The 25,951-nt window shown below is 44.6% G+C and overlaps 1 protein-coding gene across 4 annotated transcripts in view; it reads right to left on the reverse strand.

Moving 5' to 3' along the window:
* FGF13 (fibroblast growth factor 13) overlaps nucleotides 1–23,246 on the reverse strand; it is a 177,653-nt gene extending 154,407 nt beyond the window's left edge. Inside the window, exons 1-2 of one of the 4 annotated variants that reach the window (XM_077307979.1) lie at nucleotides 23,067–23,246; nucleotides 14,804–15,021 (exon numbers count right to left, since the gene is read on the reverse strand). In XM_077307979.1, the coding sequence (XP_077164094.1) occupies nucleotides 14,804–14,852 (49 nt within the window). In that variant the 5' untranslated portion in view covers nucleotides 14,853–15,021; nucleotides 23,067–23,246. The remainder of the gene's footprint in view (nucleotides 1–14,803; nucleotides 15,022–23,066) is intronic. The other 3 variants (XM_077307980.1, XM_077307984.1, XM_077307983.1) reach the window with 3 other exon arrangements.
* Nucleotides 23,247–25,951: the final 2,705 nt, after the last annotated feature.

The raw sequence follows: 25,951 nt of genomic DNA on the forward strand, positions 1-25,951 counted from the left end.
AGTGTTTGTCTCTTGTGGCCCTTCTTTGCATACCCAGGGAACTGCTAATTGCCACTGTGGGATGGTAGTTGAATTTCCTCCAGGCAAGGCTGGATTCTGGAGATTTTTGGTGCGGGTAGGGATCATTTGGGCCTGAAACTGGGGTCACTGTAGGTGGGCAGATATTTGTGAGTTCCTGCATTGTGCATGAGGGTGGACTAGATGACCCTGGAGGTACCTTCCAACTCTATCATTCTATGATTCTAATTCATTATATTGCTTCCCCAAAACGTCTACTACAAGAAGCATCAAGAGGTGGATGATGAAAAGTCAATGTCAATATTATACAGGAGCGGAGGGATAAGATCAGCAAATGTGATTCCTTTTATCATGGGACAATGAAAGCTGGAATTCACTTCAAGTTTGACTAGCTATAAAATAACTGTATTTAAAGAGGGATTCAAGACTATTCCTGTATTATCAATGGGGGAGATTATTGCATTTTGTTTCTTATTTCACAGCAGTGGCAGCCATATGCTGCAGGTCACAAGCACAACAGGTGAGTGCTCTATTGCACTATATGCTGTCCCCCTCACCGCATCTTTTGCTTGGGCCACTGGTGCTACACATGACCATTAGAGACAGCTCAATCGTATTTTTGTCCCCTGCTTTTTACTACCTGAAGGCGTCTTGACTGACTTACAATTACCTACCCTTCGTCTCTCTGCACTCTGTGACGTTGATGAGCCTGAGAAAGTTCTGGTTGCAAGTGGCAGAGTAGGGAATCAAACCCAGTTCTCCAGATTAGAAGCTGCTACTCTTAATCCCTACACCATCCTGGACATGCTAAGCAACTGCTGGGGGCAACAACAATAAAAGTGCATCACTCTGTACAAACTGAGCACACTCAGAAACTTCAGTGACAATTGTAGGGAGGGTTATGGAGCACATGAATCCTCCATAATTAAAATGGTAAAAATACTATGATCCAACGCTATTGGCCAGCAGATCTACACAATGGCTTCTTTGAGCCTTTGTTCCACATTTCAGTTTTCAGCATACTGCTTCTGCAGGATTGTGAACTGTAAAATCAGCCCTTCCTCACAGGTTCTGTACACACACATTTCGAGAATTGGCTCCGTGGAAAAATGAGATTTATCCCAATGTGGAGACTGTTGTCTTAGTGGTTGTAGACCAGCCTTTTTCAACTTTTTGACCATAGAGGAACCCTGAAATATTTTTCAGGCTTCAAGAAACCCTGCAAGTGGTGACATGCCCCTTCAGAGAATTGAGCACCGAAGTAAGATGCAGGAGCAAGTCAATCATTCAATTAATCGTTTTTCCATCGTAGAGAAATAGAGTAGTCCTGTAGAGCAGGAGTAGTCAACCTGTGGTCCTCCAGATGTTTATGGACTACAATTCCCACGAGCCCTGCCAGCAAACGCTGGTAGGGGATCATGGGAATTGTAGTCCATGGACATCTGGAGGACCACAGGTTGACTACCCCTGCTGTAGAGCAACAGGGGAAGTGGGCTCCAGTGACTTCTAGTGAAGTCAGTGGCCATCCAAACTTCTGGGAAAGGCAGTGTAACCTGAGGGTTCCCTAGAACCCTGGTTGGAAATCCCTGATGTAGACCAACAGAGCCTGTTATCAAGTGCTTACATGCAGCTTTGCAGCTATCTCCCCAATTTTAATAGTTGAGTTTCAAGCCAAGTAATTTATAAATATAAGTTTGCAAGCTCACCATGCATCAAAGTTATTCCTGTCAAGTTTGGGCTTTGTTTGTTTTTATGGTTTGCTTCTCCTGATCGCTCGCATAATCAGGCATTGCTCAGCACTGGAGAAAGACTCACGATGCCTGTTGGGCAGAATAAGTTCTTATCACAGAGCACTCCCTTCCAAAATATCAAGCAGAGAACCACTGCCTGGGTGCATGAAATATTAATATTTTCTACCCCATTAAAGGCATGTTCCTTTTACCTTTTGTGATTTATACTTGGATAGAATTACAGCCGTTAGACAGGATGATGCGGTTTTGGGTGATCTGGAAAAATACTGGTTCCTATTCTGCTTTCAGAGCCTCTTGTGGCGCAGAGTGGTAAGCGGCAGAAATGCTGTCTGAAGCTGTCTGCCCATGAGGTTGGGAGTTACTTCCTCCATCTTGGTATATAAGAAGAAGTATTAAGTCAACAAGAGCCTCTTGTGGTGTAGAGTGGTAAGGCAGCAGACATGCAGTCTGAAAGCTTTGCCCATGAGGCTGGAAGTTCAATCCCAGCCGCTGGCTCAAGGTTGACTCAGCCTTCCATCCTTCCGAGGTCGGTAAAATGAGTACCCAGCTTGCTGGGGGGTAAACAGTAATGACTGGGGAAGGCACTGGCAAACCACCCCGTATTGAGTCTGCCATGAAAACACTAGAGGGCGTCACCCCAAGGGTCAGACATGACCCGGTGCTTGCACAGGGGATACCTTTACCTTTATTAAGTCAGCATCTGTTCAAGTAAGATCGAGATAGGGATAACCATCCATTAAAGCAGGGGTAGTCAACCTGTGGTCCTCCAGATGTTCATGGACTACAATTCCCATGAGCCCCTGTGAGCATTTGCTCATGGGAATTGTAGTCCATGAACATCTGGAGGACCACAGGCTGACTACCCCTGCATTAAAGAATGTATTGCTGACCATTCTTGTGCCTTTTAGACATCATGGATATGAATAAAGAATGGTGAGGTTTGGGTGTGTTTGACCAAAAGCAAGAGTGAGTGGTTCTACCAGCAAGAAAGTTAAATGGCACCACGAGATTCTGTGTAAATACAAGAAATGAAGGTAGATGACTCACAGATTAATGGACTGCTCTTGGGGATTGCTTTATATCAGAACATATTCTCCCTCGCCCCCTCCCTGTCCATCAAAAACTGCAGCACATGAGAAAAGGCTCAGAAATCCAATTAGCATATGATGTGGCAGCAACAAATACATTGTGGTGTGTTTTTAACAAGCTTATTGTTTGAAGTCCTTAATCACCAGTACAATTAATGATGCCAGCTTCCAATTTATATAAAGCAATGGGTAAATCTCATCAGGCCAAAGATGGACAAAAGGCTTTAAGAGCATTGACAGTGGTTCAAGAGAAGCAATGCTTCCTCCCACATTTGGTTCCCCCCTCCACCTACTGTGGCATCTGGTCAAACAGGTTTAGCAGGTTTTTGAAATCATGCAAAAACTTGCCATATCAATTTGATCAAAGGCAAACATGAATGGGTCCACACTTCAAGCATCCTTATTCTGCTTCTGCAATGCTTTTAGCCCTGCATGGAGAGGTGCCCCCCCCACACACTCACCCTCCCCCCCTTGCTGCCCAACACACACCACCTGCTTTCTTCACAATGAAACTGTTGCTCATTTCTTAGAAAGACAAGTCAAGGATTTCAGAAAGCCAGCTTCAGCAAAATCAGATGAAATCAAGGGACTGGTTAACAACAAGTTAACTGTCTGAAAGGATGGCATCTTTGCTCTGAAATATACCAAATTCCACCCATCTGAGTGAATGCCCCTGTGGACATCTCTTTCTTAAATTTCATTTGGATTGGCTGATGGCTCAAGGGCAGCTTACAGAAATATGTAGAAATCTTTATTATGCTTCAGCTGAACCATCAAATGCCAGAATTTGCTGGCTGGATGGGGTAGGGAGAGAAAGTGACACAATCCTAGCAATTATATTATTTTCAGGAGTAAGACTTAGGCTGCATCGTATCAGGCCGCAGGTGTGAGTGAGTGTGGAGGGGGCAAAGAATTTGCATATTGGATTGTTCCATCATTAAACTAATCTCCCAAAGTACTGGGGCAAAGACACATCACAGAGATAGGTAAAGGTAAAGGTATCCCCTGTGCAAGCACCGAGTCATGTCTGACCCTTGGGGTGACGCCCTCTAGCGTTTTCTTGGCAGACTCAATACGGGGTGGTTTGCCAGTGCCTTCCCCAGTCATCACCGTTTACCCCCCAGCAAGCTGGGTACTCATTTTACCGACCTCAGAAGGATGGAAGGCTGAGTCAACCTTGAGCCGGCTGCTGGGATTGAACTCCCAACCTCATGGGCAGACAGATTCATATTCATAAGGCATATCGCTGCCTTACCACTCTGCGCCACAAGAGGCTCTTGTTATCTCTGTTATCACAGAGATAACAAGGCTAAATACTTCCACTCTGACAAGCTGTTTTTCTCTTTGCAAGAGTAGTAGCTCTATGAGGGAGGGGAGCTTAAATATGCAACTTTCTTCCCTCCCTGCCTGGACTGACATAGCCCAGTAAAAGTTTAATCCCTTGATTTATTCTATTGAATGCAAAAACCTGTTTCCAGGAATGTTACCAGACTACAATGGTTTCCTTGAACCCTGAGCCAACTTGGTGTAGTGGTTAGGAGTGCGGACTTCCAATCTGGCAAGCTTTCCCTGCTTGATTCCCTGCTCCCCCAGATGCACCAGCTGGGCTCGCCACAGCACTGATAAAGTTGTTCTGAGCAGTAATCTCAGGGCTCTCTCAGCCTCACCTCCCTCACAGGGTGTCTGTTGTGGGGAGCCACTTTGAGACTCCTTTGGGTAGAATCTTAGAATCATAGAGTTGGAAGGGGCCATACAGTCCATCTAGTCCAACCCCCTGCTCAACGCAGGATCAGCCCTAAGCATCCTAAAGCATCCAAGAAATGTGTGTATCCAACCTTTGCTTGAAGACTGCCAGTGAAGAAAAAGCAGCATATAAGAAACAACTCTTCTTCTTGTAATATTAGCTACAGGTTTAGGATTTTTCACGGACTGTATAATACCTAGTTTTCCCAAGGGGTTCCTTCTCAGTAGAGCCATCAGTTCCCTAGGAGAAAATGGCTATTTTGGAGGATGGTCTTCATAGGATTGTACCCCACTGAGGTTTCTCTTGTCCCAGAGCCTACCCTCCTCAGGATCCACGGCAGGATTTTCCCAACACAGAACCAACAACCCGTATCCTCACACATACATACAGCATAGTCTTGCCTGGGTACTTCCTTGTTTGGGTCCAGAATATTTTCTGCAGAGATCAAGTTAAGAGGTGAGGGATACTCCCAGATCCGGCTAATGCAGGCTTTCTCAACCAGGGGTTCATGACACCCTGGGGCTTCTTGATGGCCCTGGAAGGGTTTCCTGAATCGGTGGGAGTTAATTTATTTGTGTGTGTGTGTGTGTGTGTGTGTGTGTGTGTGTCAACCTACCCCTCTGGTCCCAAAATGGCCAAGGATGGGCCGGGAGTGGGTGGGAAGGGGAAGAGGACCGAGGTGAGTCTGTACACAACTATGCTTCCAAATCATGTTCTGTATGATAGGGCCCTATGGGGGGGTTTCTCGAAACCTAAAGAATGTTTCAGTAAAATTGTCAAGCGTTGACCGGTCCCCGGTGATAAAAAGGTTGGGGACCACTGAATTAGAAGTCTGTCTCTTTGGGTAACAGCTAAGCCTTTAATTTATGATTCATAGCAATACATCTCACCAGATTTTCGGCTGCTGCAAATAGGACAAGGGGGAAAACGCTGTACTGGGGATTGTAGGACCAGCATAGAAAAAAAGTATGAAAGATGGGGTAAGGAAGGAAATCAGGTGAGCCCCCTCCCATAGAAACAATCTCTATACACGTGAAAGAGAGAAGGTGAACCTTTTCGCTACCTAAAAGACTCCTTTTCTTTTTCAGTTAATAAAACAACTCCTGCTTGAGAATTGTTTGTTATACAGTCAGATATATCCATGATATACACTTGGTTTAACACTTTATGTATGAACATGACTAAATCCATAGGGGTTTTGTTGTTGTTTGAATTGAGAGAATAAAAATGGGGGAACAGGAGGCTACACTCACCAACTGGAAAAGACCTGCAGTGAGGAGTAGAACTGGACAAAATTGAGCAGAAGAGGTAAAAAGATCCAACCATTATGCTTGCTACTTTAAAAAAATCAGTATATAGAAATTTGGAATATTCAAAGTATAATGATTTTATTTATTACATGTATGGATCTCTTCCTTCATCATAGAAATCAGGAAATAATGTAATATACCGATTTTTTAAAATAAAAAAGCTAGATAAGCTCATCAGGCAGTTACATGGGAATGGGATTCTGGAGATATTTCCCTAGACAAATGTAGGTAGATGGAGAAATGTTGCAGCTTGTAGTAATTTGAAGCAAAGCTATTATAAAATCCAGTTCCAACTGACAGATATACAGGCATATATACAGCAAATTGCCTGAGATGCCATTTGACTCAAGTGGATTTTAATTCATGTACTTCCGGGGGGGGGGGGGGGGGTTACCCCTTGATATTCAAGTTAAAAATAATTAATAAAATTGACAGAATGTATTATTTTGCAATCAACATTCTGGATCCTGGTTCTGTGACCAATCAAAGGGAGTTTTCCCATTGAGCAGACATGAGTTGTCAACTGTGCTTCTTCTTTAAAACTAGAAGCATTTAATTCATTGCAGCAATTAATTGATTAGTTGCCTGTTAAAGGCATTGCTTCACTTCCTGGACATTTAATACAGGCAATCCCCTCTGATTGGGATGCTTTGGAGCAGACAGCATTGCCTTGTTGAGAAGATTTATGCTCAACTAGCCAATCTGAGCAGAAGCACGGCTTGCTGCTTATGGATAACCAGTTGGTACAAAAGTGTAATTTGTTAATGTACCATTAGCATAAGCTGACCAAGCATCCCCATAATGGCGGGAAACTATGATTCTATGAAACCTGATTATACATGTTGTATGTGTGTGCACACACAAGATGTAAGTTCAGGTTTTGCTTAGCCTAGAATTTGGCTTGGCCAGGTGAATTCTGGGGGTATCTTGGTGATTTCAGCCACAGTGTTCTTTCCAAATCAGTCAAGGGACTTTGCTTCACATGTTAAAAACTACTCCATTGCCCTGGAAAAATGTGCAAGAGATTTACAGAGGGGAAGGGAGAGTCCTAATTGAAATGGAAACTTGATATTCTGCCCTTTTGCCTGGTACGGCCATCCCATAAATTGATAATGTAGGCTTATCACCATGCTCTAAGCCTGCCTGTGATGTCTGAAGTTCAAAGAACACAGCTATGGCTGCAATGCTTTTGGAAGTATCAGCCTTTCCCTCTGAAGTTCCTTGCACTGAAATTCATGCACTGCTGGATCTCTTTAGCCATGCATGAAGGGGGGGGGGAGTCTTGTCTCTTTGCTTTACCCATTGAGGCACTATAATGATGTTGTACAAATATTTATTATCTTGGGACCAGCAAGGCAGCAAGAAGACAATGATCCTAAGCAATTTGCAGAAGATGCAAAAAGCTTCTGCTGTGCAAAAGTTGCAAGAATTCTATTCACATATGGATTGCCCTGATACTGGTTTAACAGTTGTACAGTGGAGGGGAAGGAGAGAAAGCCACATCAAGTAGCGGGTAAAGACCAGTCTTTATGCTTCAAACCCAAAGAACAGCTTTAAATTCTTCCTGTGGCTTGGACTAGCCCAATGGGATTTTTTACTTTTACACAGATTCCAGATGAAGCCCAGCCTGGAAAAGTTCACACAGCCAGCACAAGACCCTCGGAGCTCAAGAACTTCTGAATGAAGAAGGTTAGCAGAGTGAAAGAGGATCAGCAGCAACCAAGATTCCGCCAACGTATGCCATAGAAGTGAAGAACAAATTTGAACTGCTTGATACTACTGAGAAGCTACCTGAGGAATTGTGGCAAGAATTTCAGTCTAGTGTCATAGAAGCTGCTTTAGAACATATACCATACAAAAAGCCAGAAAGAAGATGCAATTGATGCAACATCTGACAACATCAAAATTGCTGAAAAACGAAGAGCAGCAAAAGCTGCTGGCATGAGAGATGAATTCAGGAGGCTAAATGCAGATTTTTAACTTAAGACAAGATAAGGAAGCGTATTGGGCACAACCATGCAAGCAACTGGAAGAGGCATGTACTAGAGGCCACACCAGAAGCCTCTTTGCTCAGGTGAAACAAGTTCGGAGCATCTTCACTGCTCGTAAAGTGACCATCAAAGACAAGAATGGAAAAGACTTGACCGACCAAGCCAACATCAAGGATTGATGGCGACAATATGCAGAAGAATTATATGTAAACACCAAGGTGCTTCAGTCACCAGCCAAAAACACCCGACATGAATTCGAACCGCCTATACTGGAAGAAGAAGTGATCTGGGCTCTGAAACAGCTCCCAAATAATAAGGCTCCTGACATAGATAACATTCCAGAGGAACTACTCAGATCTGTTCCACCAGCAGCAATCGCAGCATTATGCCAAAAAGTCTAGGAGACTGGAACATGGCCAATAGACTGGAAAAGGTCGATTTTTATCCATTAAAGAAAGGTGATGCTCACAGCTGCTGAAACTGTGAAACTATAGCCCTGATCTCCCATGCAAGTAAAATCTTATTGAAGATCATCCAGAATTGTCTCAAATCAACCATTAATGCTCAGCTACCAGATGTTCAGGCTAGTTTTCAACATGGTCGTGGCACCCAAGACCACATTGCAAATTTGCACTGGATTCTTGAAAAAACACATGAATATCAAAAGGCCATCTATCTGTGCTTTATTGATTATTCTAAAGCATTCGACTGTGTTGATCACAAGAAGCTATGGGATGCCTTACATGAATTGGGAGTGTCGTCCCACTTAACCCACCTCATCAATTCATTGTACACCAACCAGGAGGCCATAGTACGAACAATATATGGAGACACTGATTGGTTCAAGGTCAGCCAAGTTGTGAGACAAGGGTGTATCTTATCACCCTTTCTTTTTAACCTTTATGCAGAGGTAATTATGCGGAAGCTTAATCTGGAAGAATTTATGGTTGGAGTCAAAATTGGAGGTTGTAACATCAATAATCTCCGCTATGCAGATGATACAACACTCCTTGCTGAATCGCAGCATGATCAGAAGAGCCTTATAAGGAGACTAAAAGAAGAAAGTAAAAAGATGGGACTATACCTAAATATCAAAAAGACCAAGATCATGACAACTACGGCAGTAGCACCAAAGTCACAATTAACAATGAGAACATTGAACTGACCAATGACATGAAGATCCATTGTTCATGATACCAATTGGCTTTTTTCCGGGGTTTATCAGTTCAGTTCTGCCTCTTGTCACACCATGCTGATCTCACTCTTTTCCAGGTCTCCAGACAGACGAACACTCTATCTCGATCTACTCCACAAGGCTGTTGTGTGGATGGCACCCCCCCGGGCCGAGCTGCTTGCCCTGCCGTGACCCCTGTGAAAGGGTCATTCTACCCCCAAAGGGGTCCCAACCCCCAGGTTGAGAACCACTGATTTAGAGAAAGAGGACCTGGATCTCAGAATGGGCCTGAGTTTAAAATTAGCTAATTCGGGCCTAATCCACACCCAACCCAAAAAAGCTCATTTTGGTTGAGCTCATTCCAAGTGGAGCCAAGGGCAGTCCATTATCAATAAGGGCAACCCATGATGTCTAAGTGAACCATTGCACATATAGCGATACAGATTCACCCTGGGTCCCTTCAAGTGGAATAGTTGCAGATGTACAGCTGCTAGTTATCCAGCATACAAGAGTCCAGCGGGGCAAAAGAAGTCATGAATGACATCTAACCTTGGTTTACGAATGTCAGAAGTAGTGTGTCTTCACCTAAGTCAGAGCAATGAGAGCTCTCAGCCCTAGTCCCAGGGTTGGCTTTCATGCTTTAACTAGCAGAGGGAGGGGGAATGTCCCACTGCCTCCCACCAAGTCTCCCTTTGCTGTTCACTGAAGGGAAGCAGGTGCCACCTGCATTTCTCTCTGTCACTCCAGCAATGCCTTTTCAAGCTGTAATTCTGTCTACACTCAAGGCCAAACTAGAAATGACAGCATCCTTTTGGCCGCCACTTGAAAGTTATTTGAGAATTCCCGGAAGGCCCAGTCCTCAGCAGAGGACTGAGAGGTTCTTGTCCCACCCTCTCCCCCAATGCTGAAATGGCTTCATAGAAAAGGCCGGATTTTCCTGTAGGCTAACTAGGCTTCAGCCTAGGGCCTCAAGATCAAGAGGGGCCTATATTCCACATGTTTTATAAAGGTTAGTACCAATCACAACATGTTTCATTTAACATATTGATATATATCACAGTAATGATGTATTTTATTATCTCTCATGTCATTTACAAACTTAAAAATGGGAGGTGAAAGGGCCACGTAAGTGGAATAGCCTAGGGCCTCTTTTCATGTAAATCCAGCCCTGTTCATAGCTGTACTGCTCCCCCATACCTGTATTAAAAATATTTGAAAATGTGCATGGATGTGGAAACAAGAGTGTCATGCAGTGGGCCCAATCTTATGCCTCTTTAAAATTATTTTTAAATGGCAGCCGCATCCTCATGGCCATGACCAGTTTGGCCCATATCTGTGAGGGGGATGCTTCAGGTCTCATAGAGCCAGAATTCTGGCACAAAAGGCAAAGGAGAGCATGCAGCAAAAGTGTCACAGGAAGGCTACCTCAGCCTAATGACACAATACAGAGACCTGTGGCCATTCAGGCCCACCATGAGGACTGTCAGGCATTTATGAGACCCAGTTGGGCTTAGGGTTGCCAGCTCTGGGGTGGGAAATAACTGGAGATTTGACGGGTGGAGCCTGGGGAGGGCAGAGTTTGGGGAAAGGAGAGACCTCAGCAGGCTATAACTACACCCTTCAAAGCAGCTGTTTCCTCTAGGAGAACTGATCTGGGATGTCTGGAGATGAGCTATAATAGCGAGAGATCTCCAGATACCACCTGGAGGCTGGCAACCCTCATCAGCTGAGAATTGCTGCACACAGGAAGAGGGTCCTTAAGCCTCTCCCCCACAGTGTTTTCTCAGCCTGAAATAGGTCTTGGGGAGTGGCATTTTCCCTAATGGGGAAACCTCTGCATACTCCATCAGTGTATGTCAAGCCCCCAACAGGTAAGGAGCATGTCTGGGACATCTAGGATTTCTGTTGGAGAAAAAAAGAGATGTTGCTAATATATATATAGATGCATAGATGTCATTTGAGCAGTGGTGGGGGCCAGTTGGAAGCAGCAGCAGCACATTGCCCACCACTGAGAGCCAGTTTGGTGTAGTGGTTAGGAGTGCGGACTTCTAATCTGGCATGCCGGGTTCGATTCTGCGCTCCCCCACATGTAGCCAGCTGGGTGACCTGGGCTCGCCACAGCACTGATAAAACTCTTCTAACCGAGCAGTGATATCAGCGCTCTCTCAGCCTCACCCACCCCACAGGGTGTCTGTTGTGGGGAGAGGAATGGGAAGGCGACTGTAAGCCACTTTGAGCCTCCTTTGGGTAGGGAAAAGCGGCATATAAGAACCAACTCTTCTTCTTCTAAGTTGGCAACACCCCAACAGTGCAAACAGAACCCTCTGGGCCATTTTAAGTTCCCAGTTTTAAGCATAAGGGAACGAAGACTCAAGTATCCTCTCCTCATCCACATCTGGCCCTGTGGCCTTGGGAACTGAATTAACAGTGGGAAATGCACAAGTGCACATCTTATTATGTAGACCTGGGGAGGAGCCAGGGAGGAAAATAAGAATGTACAGTAGCCCCTGTGGCAGTCAAGGTTGATTCCTGGAGGTAGGATACCTGCAGGTCATGGAACCTCAAGGAAGTGTCTGCAGGGTCAGGTGGCGGGTTGTCTTGGGCCTGGTGCTGTTTGGGATGCTGGAGGAAAGGGGCAGGCCTGTCCATTTTCTGAGTGCCCCTTCTTTGCACACCTTCAGAGTGGTGCAATTGCACTGTACATAGTCAGTTCTTTTGATTCTTCTTGTACTTCTTCCCCATTAAGAGGGCTGGGAGGAAACAGTGCTCTTCTGCATACCTGTGACTTGCCTCAGGTTTGCAGAAATCGCCCTTTGGCTTGTGGTTAACTCCACTGTGCTGCTTTTACGATCAGCACAGAGGCCGGAAGGTTTGCTAGTGGGGCAAAACTCAGATTGGATGAATGTCTGTGCACGGTCCTGGGGGTCCCTGATACAGCAGCACTTCTGGAGCTCATCAGCAGGGAACCAAACCATCGGCTGGAATGGGAAGCTTCTGAAAGTCCACTCAAAGCCTTGAGATTGACAAAAACCCTCAGGATGACACGGATATCAAAATCACATGATGTGCAATCAAATAAGATGTGTTCCTCCAAAACATACATGGAGCAACCTGCATTTAAAGTTCTATAAGACTTGGTTTATTAATGAGCACATGTTAAGGTATTTTTAAAAGTCAAGTGATTGGGGAGGGGGGTACAAGAAAGTACATTTTTTTCAGTGAAATCCTCTGCAGTGTTAAGCTTGTTGAACCCAATGATATTAGAACGGAGTACATCTTCAGGGGACTGCATTGTAAGTTGCCAGCGTGATAGTACAAAATAGGAAAAAGCCTAAAAATGAGATAATCTCTACCTCTCTGCTACACTGCAACCAAAATTAATGCAAAATGTACAATGCAGCAAAACATAGTCCTTAGCAGGCTCCCGGTGACTTGCACAGCTTCCTTATATAGATTATTTTCATACAGTTTTGGTAAACAGCAGCTACTCATCCAACAGAGTAAATGTTGTATTAAACCCACTAAGCACAATTGTGTTTGATCTAAGTCAACCACAGAGAAAATCATTTACCACACTGAAATCAATTCAAGATATTTGTTGAGAAGGACACAATATTTTAAAAAATCCAGATGAACGCGACACCTGAACATCGAGCCAGAAAACTTCACACACAAAGAGACCCCCACAAATGAACAATGCTTTTCATATGAGCTGAGAAGGACCTCTCAGGAACCAAAGAAGTTGCAGCAAGAAAGTATTATCAGAGAACAAGTGTCAGGACTGAATAAAAACCATGAAGCAGTCGGTGCCATTTGAATAAATGTCTCCCCCCCACACACACACATTAAGGTTCCCTCCTAAAAAATGTCACATGGGAAGATTATTATTATTTAAAAAAAAAACCATTCTCTCCCCTCCCCCTTTACACATACTGCTGTATTGGTTTCTGTTTTGAAATGGCACAGGGTCCTGCTTATAACTGGAAAAAGCCATCCGCTGCAGCATATAGCCTCCTCGACAGCTGGCTTAGATGAAGTGTGGGGGAGGTCAGACTCCTTTCCCACCACTCAGTCCACCCAAGCCAACAGGAAAGAAGCACCTTAAAACTCCCAAGGATTTGGACTTGATTGCAGTGAATCCAGAATGGAAATGTGAGAAGGCCCTGATGGGGTTGAGCAGCCAGTTCCAGCTCACTCATGGTGCAGGACCCTGTGCCTGCCAACTGCTAAAGAACTGTGCTCCATATCTCTAACTGGAAAAAAAGAAAGAAAAGAATCCGGAGGGGGGGGGGCTTACAGGCATAGAGGGTTTTATTTTCACCATCAAAATTGGAGACACAACTTGCTTCCTTGTGTTTTTTCGCTCTGCAGTGACTAGGCAGGGCTTGGCACAACATGTGTGTATACTAAATTTAGTAATGTGACTGTGAAAGGGAAGCCTTACACAGCCTTGTGAAGGAAAAGGGAGGGACATTTTGGAAGCATCCTTTACTCCCTGTGGTACCCAGCATCCCAGTTCTGCCTGCCTTCCTCCCAAGCCCGAGCACAGTGTAGCAACAGCCGCTGTCTAATATTTGGTGTTACAAAGCAGTACAGGAGAAATAATCCACTCGCAATTTTCCCTCTCCAAGCCTTCCTCCTCCCCACCACCCATTTCGTCTCCATGGTAATTGTTACCCAGTTTATACAACTAGAAGCCAGTCCATTGCTTGGAAATAGCTTGGGAGGGGAGCCGATGGAGCACACAGCATCACAGGCACCTCTGCTTACGCATGCAACTTCGAGGTGTGCACCTTGCAAGCTGCCTCCCGCTTCTGCACCTGTTTCCCCCTTCTTTGCAGACCAGGTGCTTCTCCCAAGGTGAGCACTGTAGTCTGGGTCCAGCCATGGCCACCTTCAGACCAGAGACAGCCCTTTCCTGTGGCTTCACCAAAGCAGCTGGAAGATTAAGCCTGAATTGATGTGCCACTCAAACTCAAAAACCAGACCGGCAGGAGAGGCCATTGCCAGGGGAAGGCTGACCCAAATGAAGGGGCTCCCAGGACAACCCTCCTCCCTCTGTAGCACTTGTAACCTCTGGGAATCTTGCATAGCTTAGATACCCAGCCAGTGGAAGGAGCAGTGGCTGACACACAGAATACTTCCTACTTCGGCCAAGTGACGCCTGGTGAACATTGCTGGCCACATTCTCCGCCACCCGTCTTAATTTTTTTTTTTAAGCCAGAGTCTCCTGCCAACAAACCAATGAAGAGATTTATGGTGGAATTTATTTCCACACCTCCTGGTGCCTTGAAATCTCCAAATGTGTGCCAAAGCACAGTAGCAAGGGATACATGCATGCTATCTACACATACACAAGGAAAAACCTCAAAACTGCCAGGGCTAGAAAGACACTGCAGTGAATGAGACCCCCCCTCCCCTCCCCTCGTTTATATTTCAAGGCAGTGGGAACACCTGCCAAAACAAAGCACCTTTATCCAAGATGTTTCCAAGTTGGTTACACAGGGAGAGGGGTATGTGTGGTAATTAGGGCCATTTTAATAGTCGAGAATACCCCCCCCCCCACACACACACACACACTCCCAAAGGTCAGCAAGGGAAGAGCATGAGAAAAGACAAAGGAGATTTGGGAGGAAGGTGGATGCTGAGACAAAAGGGATGTGTGCAGGGAGGTGGGCTGCGGACAGGGGTGGGGTGGGCAGGTTGCAAGCACATCTGGCTTCTTACCTTTCGAAACATCTTTCTCTTCTTTTGGCTTGATCACCTTCCCACTCATAGATCCCAGTTTGGTTGTAAAATCCCCCCAAGAGACCTCGTGGAGATTCCGGCTGATCTTCCAGAAACCGGGCAGAAAGAGGAGATATTTTTTTTTGGAGGAAGGGGGGGGGGGATGAAGGGGGTGGGGTGAGGGGAGGGATGGAGAGGGGTTTAAAAAAACAAACAACCTAGAAGCAAAAGGAAGAAGAGGGGAGGGGCAGAGGGAACAAATAAAAGAGTCAAAGGCTATTTTGATGGCTGGCTGGCTGGCTGCTGCTGCTGCTGCTGCTGCTTCTGGTGCGGAAAGATTCTCAAAGCCCCCCCCCCCCCTTTTTTTTTTTTTTTTAGGGCTGCTCGTCTTCTGGACTTCTGCTGGAAGCCTTTTCGTGCCTAGGACGGGAGAAAGGGGGCCAGGGAGAGAGAAGGGGCTGCCCTGGACATCCGCAGGATGTAGGTTCTCCCTCTCCTCCTCCCCGGGGCTGGGAGAGTGGCCAGAGACAAAAGCCGTCTCCCCTCCGCTCTGCTGCCAGAATTCCCCTCTCGCCTCCCCACCTTCCCCGGGAAGCCTTAGCCCACCCCCCAGATGTTACTGGCAGGCAGACTGCCCTACGTGCACAGGCGCCTCTGCCCGCCCCCCCCCCCCGCAAAGAGGAGGTGGGGGCAATCTTCCTACTCCCACCCCAGATGGGGAGATGTTACACCACAAGGGGGGGGGGCGTGGAGGAGACGAAGAGACGAACAGGGTTTCTTTAAGGAATGAGCGGGAGGGGGGGGAGAGGCTCAAAAAGGACGCGGATGACCTGCTGTGTCCGCATTTATCCCGGCCCCAGGTGAAGCAGGTGCTACCTGTTGGGTCTCTAGAGGTGGTCAATGACATCACGGCAGGGGAGGGCGGCTCTGGCTTTACTTCACGGGAAAGCCAGAATGAAGCCTCTTACTGCACAGGAAATGGGGACTGGAGAGAAGACAGTAGATGCCACACATCTCCACCCCCCTCCCCAAATATTTAACAAAGCATCTTAAAAGGATGGATGTGTTTTGTTATACACGCATACACAAAATTACACTTGCCCAAATAAATGTGGACATTCACTAAGTAGTAGATGGACATTGCTTTCCTTCCCCCCCCCCTTTATTTTTAAGTATCATTTCTGTTGCACCAACAATAAGAGAAATCCAACTTGGGATCTTTTGGGGCAAATTTCACAGAGATCTGGGGGAGGAAAATCTCACTACTGTTCTTTGCCTTTGGTTTGCTTCCCCTACCAAAGTCAGAAATCTCTATCCATAGAATTAAAAAAGAGCAAAGTATTTTTTGTGGAAATGTCTCCCATCAGCTCTGGCACAAAATGCACATCTAGAACTAGAGGAGGGGGAGAATTTGAGCAGAGCCAGAAGACAAGGAATTAAACATCTACTCCCATTCAGCTGCTCCCTAATTCAAAACTGCAGGTTCTCACGGGAACTTGGTTAATCCTTGCAATGTGCACCTCCCTTCAAAAAAAAATTGGAAGATCTTGATGGAAGAAAAGACATGGTGACCAGACAATAATGAAGACTGAACTACTATTTCATAGCTGTGCAAAAATTTGGGTAGCTGCAATTTGTTACACAGGAATGAGAGGAGCTGCATTTGCTACAATTCTCTCCTCTGCACATCTGCAAATGGCACAGCAGGAGACCCTCTGCTATTTTGGATCTTCCAAGGTTGTGTCCACCAGGGGTAGTCAGCCTGTGGTCCTCCAGATGTCCATGGACTACAATTCCCATGAGCCCCTGCCAGCAAATGCTGGCAGGGGCTCATGGGAATTGTAGTCCGTGAACATCTGGAGGACCACAGGTTGACTACCCCTGGTGTCCACTACTATAAACTACAATTAAGACATTGGTTTCATCCATGATGCTAAGGCTTCCTCTTATGAATGTTGTATGAACATTGCGATGGTGGAACATTGAGAAGTGGACAAACGCAGGGAACTACTAGCTTACAAGGAAGTTCAAAAACCAAAACCACGAGGCACACAAAGGATGGATTACGATGTCTCTACACTAATGCACAGAGTATGGGAAACAAGCAGGAGGAACTAGTAGTCCTAATAGAGGAAGGGGGCTATGACCTAATAGGAATCACAGAAACTTGGTGGGATAATACTCACAATTGGAATACTAGAATTGAGGGGTACAATCTATTCAAAAGGGACAGACAAGAAAAGAAGGGGGGAGGTGTAGCAATATATGTTAAGAATCTTTATACGTGAAGAAATATAGGTACCCAAGCATGAAAGTTCAGTTGAGTGTATTTGGTTAAATATAAAAGGAGTAGTAAATGAAAGTGGCATTATTGTGGGGGTCTGCTATAGACCACCAAGCCAGTCAGAGGACTTGAATAAAATACTTCTAGACTAAATTACACAATTTTCAAAAAGGGGGGAAACATATCTGTTGGAGGACCAACTCTGCTAAAAATACAAACTCCGTTGATTTCTTTTGTCGTACCGACACCTTCATTTCCCAGAAAGCAGAGAGGGGAACAAGAGGGTCTGCTATTTTAGACTTGATTCTCATCAATAGGGAAAAACTGGTAGATGTGATGGAAGTAGTGGGCACACTTGGTAGTAGTGACCATGTGCTTTTGGAATTTTCAGTTGTGGGAAAGAGAAAATCTTTACGTATTCGGGCATATAGACTGGACTTCAGGAAAGCTGATTTTCACAGACTTAAAGGTATGTTGGTTAGAGTCCCGTGGTCAGAAAGACTTAAAAGAGGTGGGAATCCAAGAGGGCTGGGGGTTTCTTAAAAGTGAAATACTAAAGGCTCAATCACAAACAATTCCCTTAAAAAGAAAAGATGAAAGGAGCCAAGATGGCTCCACAAGCAGTTGTCAAAAGGAATAAAAAAGAGTCATTTAGGAAATGAAAGGAAGGCCTTATTACCAAGGATGAGTATAAACAAATAACCAATAATTGTAGGGAAAGTGTAAGAAAAGCTCAATATGAACTTAGGCTAGCAAGAAGTGCTAAACATAACAAAAAAGACTTCTTTAGTTATATTTCAAGCAAGAAAAATAATAGGGACACCATAGGACCACTGCGAGGACAAGAAAGTGAAATTATAACAGATGATGAAGAGAGGGCTGAACTGCTTAACTCCTATTTCTCCTCTATCTTCTCTTGTGAGGGAAATAGTGCTCAATTTGTCAAAAACGTAACAGAGAAGGGTCTCTCGAGTCCTAAACCTGCATTACTACACACCAGCGCCCAGTGTGATAACCCAGTAACACAAAACATAACAGCTCTGTGAATCTGGGTAACAGAGTACAGTTCATGAGAGCTGGAACCTGGCTAACATCAGTTTTTTTTTTAATGGCTCATTGTTGAGTTCTAAATTTCTGAATGACTTTTTTTGGTATGACTTTTTTTGGCAAGCTCTAATTTTGGAGATACAACTTGAGATGTAGCCAAAATTAGTGGTTTCCAAAACTAAGATCATATTCCTCTTAAATGCCAAATACTTCCTAGGAAGTAATGAGATTTTTTTTTCCTAAAGAGAACGATACCTTTTGAGTTGTGATTTTGGGTGAGAAAGGCTTGTCCTCCTTCCCCATCATGATTTCTCACCTGCCTGTCAAATAATGTGTGAAAGCGAGACCATATGGTGTGTGTGTTTTATTATTAATTTTAGGCAGGTATATTAATAATTTGATGGCCACCTCTTTTGACTGATCTCACACAATAAAATCAGAGTCCAGTAAGACCAAGAAGACCAAGAAAGATTTTTCAAGGTGTCAGCTTTCGAGTGCAAGCACTCTTCGTCAGACTATGAACTTCCATCATGACAGTGGTTATATAAAGCAAAAATTAATTCTGATGCGGTTTTAACGTGGGGCCTTAGTTGTATACAATGGATTGTTTGGTATGCTTAGGATGGTCACTAGAGACACGTAGGTATGTTTGGCAGTCAGTAGGCTTTTGGTATAAGGTGGTCTCTAGGTATCCATTGTTTATTTTTTACAGTAGTGTCCAGAAAATGTATTTCTTGCGTAGACTGGTTCCTTGTCAGGTTGATAATGGGGTGAAAGTCATTGTACGCCTGTTGGAAAGTATCCAGGGCTTCTTTACCATGTGTCCAGGCGATAAAAATGTCATCAATGAATCGCAGGTATACGAGAGGTGTGAGTGGGTGAACATTCAGGAAGCGTTGCTCCAGTGTGCCATGAAGATGTTCATGTATTGAGGCACCATGCGGGTGCCCATGGCTGTGCCATTGATCTGAAGTAACAAGTCATCCCCAAATCTGAAGTGGTTATGGGTGAGAACAAACTGGCACAGTTTGGTAGCTGAGTCAGCTATGGGAAATTGCATTCCTAACGGCTTGTAATCCATCTTTGTGTAGGATGTTGGTATACAGAGATTCCACATCCATGGTGGCTAAAATGGTATTCTCTGGAAGGTTGTTCAAAGACTGTATTTTCCTCAGAAAGTCTGTGGTGTCTCTAACATAACTAGAAGTCTTGATGGCATAGGGCCTTAGAACAGAATCCATACAGCCTGATACCCCCGCGGTGATAGTGTTTATGACTGAGACAATTGGACGTCCTGGGTTGCCAGCATCTAATGTGAACATGGGCACTGGTACTAGAGTGTGAAACAAACCCAGATGCCAACTTTGCTGCCATATACACTCCAATGCCACAATTACTGGACCTAACAACGTCACCTAGACCAGTGGTCCCCAACCTTTTTATCAACGGGGACCACTCAACGCCGGGGACCACTCACCGGTGACCACTCAACGTCTTTTACTGAGGCCCAGTGGGGGGGGGTAGTTTACTCCTCTATTCTCAACCACTGCCCTAACGCTCTCTGATCGCTATGGTAATGTTTAAACATCCCTTCAAAATAAGATACAGACACGCCACAACAATGAAGTGTGTTGTAAAGGGCTGGGGGGGATGAAGTAAAGGGCCGGGGGGGGGGAGAAGGCGTCCTTCGGGGCCCACCTCCAATTAGTCGAAGGACCACATGTGGTCCGCGGCCCACAGGTTGGGGATCGCTAACCTAGACCATCAAAGGCTTATTCACTTGCTCATCTTCTATTGTATATGCCATCAAATGCCAACAATGCCCCTCTGTTCTCTACATAGGGCAAACAGGTCAAAACCTCTGCCAAAGACTTAATGGATACAGGTCCATCAAAAACCACAGAACTGAAAAATCTGTAAGGAAACACTTCAACCTTCCAGGACGTTCAATAGGGGACCTGAAAGTAGCTGTTTTATTGCAAAGGAACTTCAAGAACAGGCTAGAAAGAGAGATTGCAGAAATGCAAGTTATTACAACACTCAAAACGATGACATACCCTGGACTCAACAAAGACATAGGTTTTTTTTTTTAATCTCACTATGCATGCTAACCTTGTTTAACTTGCATATTCACATTTCTTGCAATTTATTTTATTTGGGACAATGTGACTGTAAGGGGATGGTAGTGATATTTAATGGAATTTTGAGTTTAACTCCCTGAACTTGGGATGAGATAGTTGGTTGCAGCTGTTTTCAGTCTAAAATCTGAGAACAGGAAGACAGAAAGGAAGTTAAAGCAAGAACAAACAAAGGAAGGAGCTGCATTCAGTTACACATGCTGAGCACCAATTTCAGAAGAGAAAGGGATTTCAAAGTGAGCAGGAATTAGGCACGTGACATGAGGTGCAGTTCCAGGCATATGATTATGCTTCTATGGCCTCAGGTTGTATATGTTTCATACATTCACACACATACTTTGTCAGGGCTTGCCCAACTTGTTGGGAAGCACTGTCCCTTTAACAGCATCTGGTGATGGCAAAAAGGCTGTGTTCCCAGGTGATGTCATGTCTTTCCTACCCAATCGCAACCCCCTACAGTCTCTCCACTTCATTTCTAAAATTTGCCTTATGAAAGTCAGACCCCTAATAGCCTGACCCAGGTACAATGTCACAGACAGTATATAATTAGCTCGACACATTTCCCTTCTGGAGCTGTCTGGCCAGGCAGCAGTTAATTCACATTCCAAAATATATTGTGATTTCTGGCACACAGACAATGGCAGAGCAGCATAAAGCACTAACCCTGTGCTCTTTCTTTGAACTGACTTCTCTTTTTAAAATGTGAACTCTTCTATATATATATGGAGCAAGGTTTTCTGCAGCAACTCTTCAGAGCCCAAAATTTGGAAGACTTTCCTTAAGTGCAATTTCCACCTAGGATGTTTGTTATTATCAAATTTGCAAACAAAGGATGTATTCTCCTTTTCTGCTCTCAAATCTCACAATGGCTAGAAAGCATGGCACAACTTTAAGAGATGGCTTTTCCGTTTTCTTCTCTACAGTAACATACGTTATAAATGCCTGGATAGGTTTTCTTTGGTGGGTGTGCATGAGAAGGGAAGAGATACACTACAAATCACATTAGGAGTATCAGCTTCTACACTGGTCCCTCCAGTTGTCCCTTTAATATCAGCTTGATCTGCAGCAAATCATTAGCGTTACAGACATTACAGATCTGCAGACATTAGCATTACCTCCATGCTAAGAAAAGCTTCACTGGTGCATTCCACACATTAAGCCTCAACAGTGCCACCAGTTAATAGTAGCGCAATCAGTCATGGTACTTGTAGTCCAAAGGCATCTGGAGAGCCACAGTTTGGCTATCTCTGCTCTAGGGTTTGTTCCCTGCTGAGGTCCCTTCCCTCCCGAAACCCCACCTTCCCATATTTCCACTCACTGAGCTCTCAAAAAAGCCTCTGGTCTGGTAGCACTGTGCAGAATTCAGGCTCTTGAAACTATGCACCTTCTTGTCCAATTGGCATGACAGCACACATAGACTGCAATCTGCCCCAAAATATCGTAAAGTCTTAGAAAAGAACATACTGAAGAAAGACATGCCCCTCCCCTGAAACACTCCATTTTGGATGCCAAACCAGAGAAAAAACTGTGTGTGTGTGTTTGGGGGGGGGAGTTCCAATGATTATGGCTTCTCTAAAAGAATCTGGGAATCTCAGTTCGGTGAGAGTTTTGTGACTTCTCTTACAGATCTCTAGCACGCTTTTCACAGTACTATGAGAAGATCTGACTGTTCAAGACTTGTTGGATCATGATGTACAACAGATTTAGAATAATTTGAGGGAACCCCCCCCCCACACCCACACACACCTACCACAAAAGGTATTCCAAGCCAATGTCCCAGGATTTCTGAGCAGAAGATAGAACAGAATCTTAACTCCAGTTATATAAATAAGATTACCCATCAAAGGTCCCATCTTTTAATTATCTGTACTACATTTAGCATTCTGTATTCATCTGCAACCATCCTCCCCCTTTTTCCTTATTCCTTCCTCCCTCACGTTCCAAAATATGATGAGGTTGCCACTCACTTGTCCAATGATTTAAATCACCCTTCCTCCAGATTTTAAGGAAAACTCTTTAAATCAGGGAGGTGCAAAATAACAGAAGCGAGAGCACTTATGGCACATCTTAGATGTTTGATTATAAGGAAAGACTATTTTTGGCATTGTAATTTCCACATCTGGGCACATAAACCCATCTAGGCGTTTTCTCTGTTGACAACCCCAAATCTCTTCTAAGCAAATTTAGAGAAATAAAAATTATTGCTATTGGGGTTCTTCTGTCTATCAGATCAGGGCAACAATGACTGTGCTAAACTTAGTTTCAAAGAATATGAGTTGCAGGGTTGACATTTTCTTTAACTGCTTCAAAAGCAACTTGGCCTAGAGCCCTCAGCAACCGATACTGAAAATGGAAGGCTTCTGCAGAATTTCTGCAGGTCAGGCTAGTTTGCTTCTGATCAGTCTCCAAAAAAGCAAGAATGCAAGGAATAAACAACCTTACAGAATGGATCTGTCTTGCATTTTTATGAGGTGGGATAAAAATACCATGAGGAGGGGGGCTCCCCCCAAATTCACCATCCTTTTTCCTGTCCCATCCCCCCCCCCAAAAAGGATGTGAAGCTACACAGATCTAGTTCCTTTGAGGCATAAAAGGAGGGAGGGGGCAAGGCTTGAGGTGAGGTCCCCCACCCATACCCCAGTTGGCCGTACTGGGGCTTCTCCCGCTCTGTACTTGTCTATGCCTGCCCTTTGATTTCCAATATTGCATTTGCTCAACCAAATCATTGTATCTGGCACAACGCTTCGTATCTGGCACAATTCTTCCCTTCGCTCCTTCCTTGGATTTCACCTACCTTAACCTGAAGAGCAGGTTTGGAAACCCCTGAATCCCTGCATGGGATCTGAGCTTTGAAGCTATTCTTGGTCAAGGATTCCCAACACCCTTGAGAGGAAGTTCTGAGTTAATCCTGGGTTTGACCAGATGCCCCTTTCCCACTTCTTTAAATTCCACCTCTCCCTGTTTTCCCTAGGCTGGGCTGAAGAAAGTGCTCTTGTGCCACCACCCTCCAATTCTGGGAGGGGCTAAGTGGAATGAGCATGTCATTTGCTTCCCAGAGTATCACAAGCTGCTTCAAGGACCTGCCAGCCCTCGATAAGAAGAAATGGCAAGTCACAGGGTCTCTCTGGCTGCTATTTTTAGTGAAACAAAATTCTCCTAGTTGTTTTTACTTCCCATGTCATTCTGCCTCTTAAAATGCTTGAAGAGGCAGCTGTGGGCAGATCCCCTTACAGCATGGAGGTTCCCCTTTCAAAGCAAGGAGGCAGACTGAGAAGGGAGAGGCACAGACTAAGGTACCAACACATTAGATACACACACACCCCTACACCCACACCCACACACACACACAGGCATTTTGCCTTGCCTGTAGTGTGCCCACAATCCAAATGGCTAAGCCATTTGTGACAAGATGTGAAGGTTTTCCAGCCTTTCAGCCTTTGCACCTCTGGGTGCAAAGGGGACTTCAATCAGCACTAGTTTTGTGTTTGCCAAGATATAACTAGAAACAGACAGCAGCAGTTCTAGAAAGACAACTTTATCAGTCACCTGCCAAACAAACAGCTCAGCCTTTGGCCTCCCTCACCGTAAGACCCAAAGTTGTTCTCCCATTAAAATGCTGCACAAGACAACTGGAGCTTGATCAATTTACAACACCCGTGAAAAAGAAACAGGAGTGCGTTTGCAGTGTCATGGCGAAGACAGACACAACAAGGACATGCATCCCCGACACCTTAACATTGAGGGTGCCTCACCTGCTGCGTTTTTCCAACGCAGAGATTAGTTTGTATGCTGGGATGTGAGGTGGTAGAGAATCTAGCTTTGTAATGTCTCTAGCCTGATTTTGACAAGCCTGTTGACTACCTTGATAACAACAGCATGTCTAGCAATGACTTTCATACATAGGGGGGCTGCCAGGGTTACAAAGCTTCTGCCTGTGACACCGGTTTGTCCATTTGCACATTCAGCTTAAAAGCTTAAAAGGACTGATCTCAAAGCAAAGTCACAAGATAGCCAATCTAGGAGAGTTTGCAAGTCCAGCACAACTATTTAATATGTACAGAATGCCTAGGCCTCTTGAAACTGACATGACTCATTTGAAACTGACAAGAGGGTTTCCAAGGCTGGAGAATTCTGCTTTGAAATTTGGTAAATGTTTAATTTAACCCAGCCATGCACACCTGAGCATGCCGGTCCCAAGCCCAGGTAAATGGGGATGGTTAAGGAAAGACCTGGCAACCTACCTTGTAAAATAAATTTGCCAAGAAAATCCTGTGGTACATCTCTCAAATGATTTTGATACGGTGCCCCTCAGACCAGAAGGTATCCAGCAAATAACTGGGGAGGAGTGAAGACCTTCAGCAAGTAGGCCTGGAATTTATGAGATGCCTGGAGCAAATCCAGCAGGAACCTCAGGTGCTGATGCTGCCAATGGTGAAAGGGGCATGGTACTTGTGGCCACATAGCAAACCTGCTCCGGATTTGGAAAAGCCACAGGAATACCAGAAGGAAGTCTCAGCTGCTTTATTGACTATAAGAAATATTTTGATTGTGTAAATCACAACAAATTGTGGGAAGCCATGAAAAATTTGGGGGTGCCAGTACATTTGATCAAGCTGATGCAGTTGTTCTATACAAAGCAAGAAGCCATTGCACACACACCATTTTATGATACTGATTGGTTCAAAATAGAGAAAGGAATGTGAGAAGGTTGTATTATTTCCCCCTTCCTGTTTAACTTGTATGCTGAGATCATTATGAGAGAGGTTGAACTCAAAGAATCGAACACTGGAATGAAGATTGGAGGAAGGAATATAAATAATCTTCAGTATGCTGATGACCATACCCTCCTGTCAGAAACTAAGGGAGACCTGATTACAAAGGTCAATGAAGTAAGCAAGAAATTTGGTCTTTTCTTAAAGTCTTTTCTTAAAAATGGTCTTTTCTTAAAAATGAAAAAAAGTACTGACCACTGCAAAAAAAAAAAACAGAGGTCACAATAACAATGGATGATGAAGAGATCAAATGCATTCAAGAATTCATTTTTCTTGGATCACAAATAGATGTGTGTGGTGACTACAATACAGAAGTAAAATGTCGAATTGCTCTGGGTCAGTCAGCAATGATGAGCTTGAATCAAACATGAAAAAGCAAGGACATAAGCCTGACTGCCAAAGGTAGATTAGTTAGATCTATCATATTTCCAGTAGCCTCTTATGGCTGTGAAAGCTGGACGACGAAAAAAATCAGTCAAGAGAAGAATCGATACAGTTGAACTCTGGTATTGGAGAAGGCTTCTGCAGGTTCCATGGACAGCAAAAGTCACAAACAAGGAAATACTACTGTGCATAAAGTCTAAAATATCACTGGTAGGCAAAATCACAAAACTCCAGCTCACTTACTTTGGCCATAGCAATTATGCTAGGATGGGTCAGTGGAAAAAGGAAACCAGGCTGACAAAAGATGTGGTGGTTGGACACAATCAGAATGGACAGTGGCCAGAACACTACATTGCTGAGGGAGGAAATGCAGTATTGGGGATTATCTCATAGGATCAGTCCAGTCCAGCAGCCTATTTCCAACAGTGACCAATCAGGCCAACCTAAAAGGCTAATAAGCAGGACACAGATGTCAGAGCCTCCTCCTGTTTTGGCAAATCTGAGCATTACTTTGGAAAGCAGC

Source organism: Paroedura picta, chromosome 13, assembly GCF_049243985.1.
Source record: "Paroedura picta isolate Pp20150507F chromosome 13, Ppicta_v3.0, whole genome shotgun sequence".
In the NCBI taxonomy this organism is placed as follows: Eukaryota; Metazoa; Chordata; class Lepidosauria; order Squamata; family Gekkonidae; genus Paroedura; species Paroedura picta.